This window comes from Octodon degus, unplaced genomic scaffold (genome assembly GCF_000260255.1).
Source record: "Octodon degus isolate 3935 unplaced genomic scaffold, OctDeg1.0 scaffold00174, whole genome shotgun sequence".
In the NCBI taxonomy this organism is placed as follows: domain Eukaryota; kingdom Metazoa; phylum Chordata; class Mammalia; order Rodentia; family Octodontidae; genus Octodon; species Octodon degus.
In genome coordinates, this window is record NW_004524750.1 from 3,232,013 (window position 1) to 3,238,183 (window position 6,171).

Genomic DNA, 6,171 nt, shown 5'->3' on the forward strand with positions numbered 1-6,171 from the left:
TCTCTCTCTCTCTCTCTCTCTCTCTCTCAAATAAATAAAAATAATAATAATAATAATAAACAACACTAATAAAAAATTTCAAAACTGCCTCAAAGATCAAAAAAAAAAAAAAAAAAATTAGAGGCACTATGTTCTTGGAAAACTGACCACTCCAAAAGGGTTATTTGACTTGAAATGGAATTGATTTATTAAAAGATACTATAATTTAATAATACCTAATACTGTGTGCCACAGCAACTGCGCGCACTAGCACACACACCCGCACACGCCAGTGCACGCGTGCTCACGGAGCAGGCAGGCTTCGACGCCACCCTACATCAGCAACGTGACATTACTGGTAAATGTCCTCAGAAATCAAGCTGTACCACCAAGACAGCGCGGTGAAGGGCGCCTTCTCCTTCTGCAGCAAGGCCGGCCGCCTGGAGAGGCTCCTCCCGCGTCCTGGCTGCCCCGAGCCGCCAGGCCCCAGCACACACGCCCAGCTGCCGCCCGCCCGCGCACCTCCGCCCGCCGCCGCGCCGCCACCCCGTGCGACCCGAGGACGCGCTCCTGTGTCTGCCGGGCCACCCCAGTTCCCTGGTGCAATCAGAAGGAACTGCTAGCTTCTAATTCACAGAGCTATGACGTAATTGTGGTTCTGTAAGTCTTAAGCATCCATCGCTTTGCGTGGTGGTTGAGGAGAGTAGCTTTCGGCTGAAGCGTGACTCCGTTTTATCTATTTGCGTTACCAGGACTTTCACAGACGAACAGTTCTCAGGCAGCGTATTGTTAGATGTAAGAACTTACGTGTCTTTCATAATTGCAGACTGCTGAGCTCGCAAACCAAAGAAAGCTGAATAATCCCAAAGCAAGCCAAAATGTCCCTAAACCCAGCTCCATGCACTTTGACTGCAATGACTGTTTCTGTAACATGCGGAGAACCTGTCCCTGAAACAGTTCAGAATAACATAGCCACCAACCTCGACCTACCATGATGACTTTTTCTAAAAATTGATGTTTATATTGAAAGATATTTATTTATTTGGTACAGAGTCTCACTGTGCAGCTCTAGTGATCCTCCTGTCTCAGCCTCCCCAGCTCTAGGATTACTGGCGTGCTCCACCATCCAGGTTCTGTGGCTCGCATGGCACACCTGGGGTTCCCGGGCTGGCACAGCATGCAGTACTGGGAATCAAACCAGGTCCTTGTGCTTGCCAGACAGGCGCTTAGACCGCTGAGCTATCTCCCCAGCCCTGAAGGACTTTTAAAACTATCTCTAATTGTGTAGTTTTTAAGACATGTTCTGAGAATTAAAGGAAGAATTGCAGCCATGGAAGTTTCTCCTGTTCATGCTTGCGATTTCTTACCAGCCAGTTCTTTCCCATGTCTGACTTTAGCTGCCAGCCATGAATAAATATGGTACCAATGCAATGCACGCCCAGCAACACTGTACCAGTCAACAACAGAATTTTGGCTATGACAGTCTCCTTCAGGTTTCTATGATTCCTATACAAACTTTTAAAAACTGAGAATTTTACATGTAGACTTTAAGTTGATCATCTTCCCACATGGCAAGTCAGAACTGACCTAAAAGAACCCTACGAGCGCTCCATAGAAACCCTTGCATTCAGGTCTTGGTAGCACTGGGAAGGCCCCGTTTTCTAGAGACACTTTGTCTTCTTCCCATCCTTCTGATTTTTACCTCTCCCATGGCGCTCTCTGTTTGGTCTGACAGATTTTTTTGGGTCTACCCTATCTGCTCATCCTTCTGAATTAGCATTTCATTGTAACCAATAAGACTTAAGCTTCATGTCTAAAACCAAAAGTATTGTTTCCTAAAGTATTTCCTAAAATGCTTTCTTCAAAAAGATCTTAGTATGTCTAACGTATTGGAGACTATGCTGTTCTTCTTTCTTTTTTATATCATTTTTTTTACATTTAGTGTGTGTGTGTGTGTGTGTGTGTGTGTGTGTGTGTGTGTGGCCAGCTCAGCCTGCCTGGGGGCGGGGCTGGCTGGCATGTGGTGCTGGGGGATTGAACCGCGGTCCCTGTGCTTTGCCAAGCTTGTTCTAAGCAGGTGCTTTAGACCACTGAGCCATCTCTCCAGCCCCATGCTGTTCTTCTTTCTACCTGGTGATTTCTTTTTTAATCATTATTATTTGGTTGTTGCAGGGTTTCACTACACAGCTGAGGCTCGTGTCAATCCCCTTGCGATCAGCCTCCCCAGTGCTGGGATTACAGGCTTGCACCATCGCGCCCAAACTCTGGCCCGCTCCCTGCACTGGGGGCAGGGCTGCCATGGCACGTGATGCCGAGGATCCAGCCACAGCCTGCACAGATTGCTTAAGCTTGGCTAAGCAGGCACTTTAGTCTGCTGAGCAATCTTGCCAGCCCTCTACCTGGTAAATTTTGCAAACCCATAAGCCCCTTATACTCCTGGGAATCTTTCTATTTCTTCATTGTCTGTAACTATGTATACCTATTTTCTCTCATTAGTTAGCAGTATTCCGATGACAAAACACAGACACTGTACAGTAGATTTATATATAACTATGTAGAGTGAAAGTGACACAGAGAGAATGAGTGTAGGTTTAAGGGAATAAAACAAAAGAGTAATAAAGCTCCTGTCCCCAGTGAAGGCTAGCAACTGCCCTTTTCATGGATTACTGCTTATATACACCTATGTAAAGTAATTTTCAGATTATTTTCCTCTTGACTATTTGGCCTCCAATTATGTCATAACTGTATACATGTCCCTTCTATAAACTGTACATTCAGTGCAGTATGCACAGAGCAACAGTGAGTTCACTTCTTCACCTGTGACTCTTTCTCATTGAAAGCAGCTTGCCTGGTGGAAGTTTTGATGGACAGCAGCGAGTGACCACAGGGCTTCCTTCTGACACTGACTGTCGACCACAGAAGGCCCTCTTCGGAAAGCTGAGTCTGCGAGATGGTGTCATAGCCTTGTGTATTTACGCGCTAAAATGTGGGGCGGAACTAGTGTCTCCTTCAACACCCTTTTCCCCCTCGTGCAGGGGCTGGGTGCTGTCCATCTAGACCACTGGTGTCTCAGTAGTGAGCGGTAGTCTGTCCAGAATGTTCCATAAACCTCCTTTGATTTCCTTGCCACTCATTCAACACATAAAAGCCCTTATGCCTGCTTGATCAGTGAGAAAAATCTTAGTGGTTGTAGCTGAAAATGACTTTAAAGATTAATTACTTTGTCTTCTCACATTATGTACATAATGAAACTAAGGTCCAGGAGAACTAAGAGACTATTACAATGTTAAATAATAAAAAGTGCTCGGCGTATAAATAACAGGTAGTACTTTCATTTGTGGTTCAGTATTTTTTCTACTGTTTTCCACTATGAAGAGGACACCTCGTTAATGGAAAGTGTTAGTAAAACGAGTCCCATTCTTGCTGTCACTGTACATTTATCCCAGAAAAGCCAATCCTGGGGACAGTGAAGAAAAGAAAACCACAGCAACTGCTGGAAAAGATTCTGGTTTGCACCACAGAGAAAGCAAGGTAGGGCATGATTCAAGAAAGTCCCTTGTGAAGATCTTCGTGAGTTTAAAGAGTCACAAGCAATTGTCTAGTTTTAATATGGGCAACAAACACAGACTACACAACATGAAAAGCTAAAATATAAAACAGCTGCGAGGTTTCCCATAAATTTTTAATCTCACTCTTAGGACACAAGGCTGGAACCATTTCCCTCCTTTCATGGTAGAAAGAATATTCCATAATGTCTTTTTTATTGTAGATGTCATATTTTTTCCATAATTTTATTGAGAAACAAATAGCAATGAGACAGTTTCAAACCAAATTGGTAGGACAATTTCAATAATTAACACATTGCATACATTCTTCCTAGTGGTTAATTGCTGTACAAGATGCAGACATGATATCCTATTTACAAACACCATTAGAACAAATCCCTCTATTCATTAAGAGAATGTAACTATATATCTATCCTAACCATTTTGAATACACAGATACAAAATGGACATTCATCTGTATCCCCTTTTTTGTTTAGTTCCATTATTTGAATATTATAGGTGTGTTAACTCAGCAAAATACTCTAACAGAATCCAATAGTCCATAATAGTGTTGGGTCTTCCGCTTCACTGGCAATGTCAGAAATCATTGAGCTGAGTCCCCTACAGCTCAACAGAACAGCATGGCTTTACTTCTTACACATTGTTTTTAAACTTTTCTGCTGGATGGTTAAGACCAAGGTAAAGCAGGACCTATGCAACAAGAGTTGTAGCTTTTGGGTCTGATAAGGTCAGTGAAATGCCCTCAGGATTTTTGCTGAGATCCTGTACCTCAGATTGTAGATCTTTTGTCAGTGTCAGCCATGTGGATGAGTCACGGCCATTGCTTGGCCAATGTGCTCTCTGTGAAAGCCTGAGAGACTGTTTTCTCTCCATGTGACCCTCCTTAGGCACACTCTATATCATTGATCACTTTCCTCTTTGGCTTCATAATCTCTTTGGTCAGAAAATTTGGGACACTACTGAGTTACATGACGTTACAGTACAAGTTCTCATACGTCCTGAGTCTTAATTGACCTTGGAAGGCTAGGGCAAAAATGTTGGCTTTCCTTGCAGCCCTCTTTTTTCTCTAATTTTGGTCTGCAAACTTAGGTTGTTAACCATCCAGAAGACAAGCTTGTTGTTATTACCATACAACCTAGGCTGTTATGCTTAACCTCACTATCTGTCTGAATATCAAACATCGTAGACATAACATGGAAGAGGTATTTTTCATCCAGTATTGATATGTTGAACTTTAAATCCCTATAGAATATGATGAAAAAACATTTAAAAACTAGAATATATTTTAAAAATAGTCATAAAGAATTATATAATTCTTATGTTTACACATCAGTCCAGAAATCTAACCATATACAACCTTGAAGCAGGACAGTCCCACAACATTCCTTTTCCTATCTCCTGCCTTCATTAAGCACCCCTTTCTTTTTGAACAATCATCTACCCGACAGACAGCACAGCAGCAACTGGCATGTCATGACAAGCAGCCGGTATTCAGAAGACCAGAATGACAGGCACTCCAAGCATGAACCTACTATGACAAATTGCCATCTTCAGTGCAGTTTCTTAGTTCACAGGTGTCAGTATATATAGCTAGTCAGGATGAGAAGCTTTCCAATTAACTGCTAGATTTAAAAATCTTCTGGAGATTCTCAGGATCATTGCCTTGCCCATCTTGTACATATAACTATATGGCTTGTCACTGTCATGTTTCCTAGCGCTTCTCCTTTCCCTCTTTTAATTAGTTAGTCCTCGAGTTCCTGCTTTCCTTTTACTTGTATTATACCTTTCTATTTGTATTAGTTCTTATACTAGAGAAACTATACGATATTTACACATGTGTGTCTGGTTTATTTCGCTTCTGAGTATATCTTCCCATAATGTCTTTAAAATGGGTAAAATAGTTTAATGATAGGTTATGTTAAAGTGAGAAATCTTAAGACACAGAGCCATGTAACCCCCTAAATGTACAGGATCTTTGGGGCAAAAACCTCATAGGATACACGTCTGTCAGCTGCAGGCTGCAGTGCACTCTGCCAAACAAAGATTTAAAAATATCAGTTTTTCTAACTTACAGCCAGTTACAAAATTGTCCTAACAGTATCAGATGGAGAATAACCAGAATGACATCTGTCAGTCACTGGATTAGTTTTTTGTTGTTGTTGTTTTGGATTTTTGTTTGTTTATCTGTTTGTATTTTGTGCAGTGTCTCACTATGCAGATAGAAATCCTAGTGATCCTCCTGTTTTCAACCTCCCCGGTGCTGGGATTACAGGTGTGGCTCACCACACCCGGTCTCTGGCTCTGGCTCTGTGCGCTCTGGAGTGGGACCAGTGTGGCAGGTGGCGCCAGGGATCGAACCCTGACCTCTGTGCTTGAGTAAGCAGACACTTAGTCCACTGAGCTATCTGGCCGGCCCTGGATTAGTATTTACTCATCAATTTTTTTAGATTAAATTGAACTTAAAATTTAATTAGTTAAATTCAGTTATTTTTCTTGTTTTTTAGCTGTCATAAAAATTCTCCTTTCAGGGGCCGGACAGATGGCTAAGTGGAATAAGTGCTTGCCTGGCAAGTGCTAGGGCCTGAGTTCAATCCCAAATTCTGCCAAAAAAAAAATTCTCCTTTCA

At 42.3% G+C, this 6,171-nt stretch overlaps 1 protein-coding gene across 1 annotated transcript in view; it reads left to right on the forward strand.

Moving 5' to 3' along the window:
- LOC105743836 (serine/arginine-rich splicing factor SR45-like) overlaps positions 1 to 6,171 on the forward strand; it is a 53,868-nt gene that overhangs the window by 33,849 nt on the left and 13,848 nt on the right. Inside the window, exon 4 of the mRNA XM_012517399.1 lies at positions 352 to 528. Coding sequence (XP_012372853.1) covers positions 352 to 528 — 177 coding nt within the window. The remainder of the gene's footprint in view (positions 1 to 351; positions 529 to 6,171) is intronic.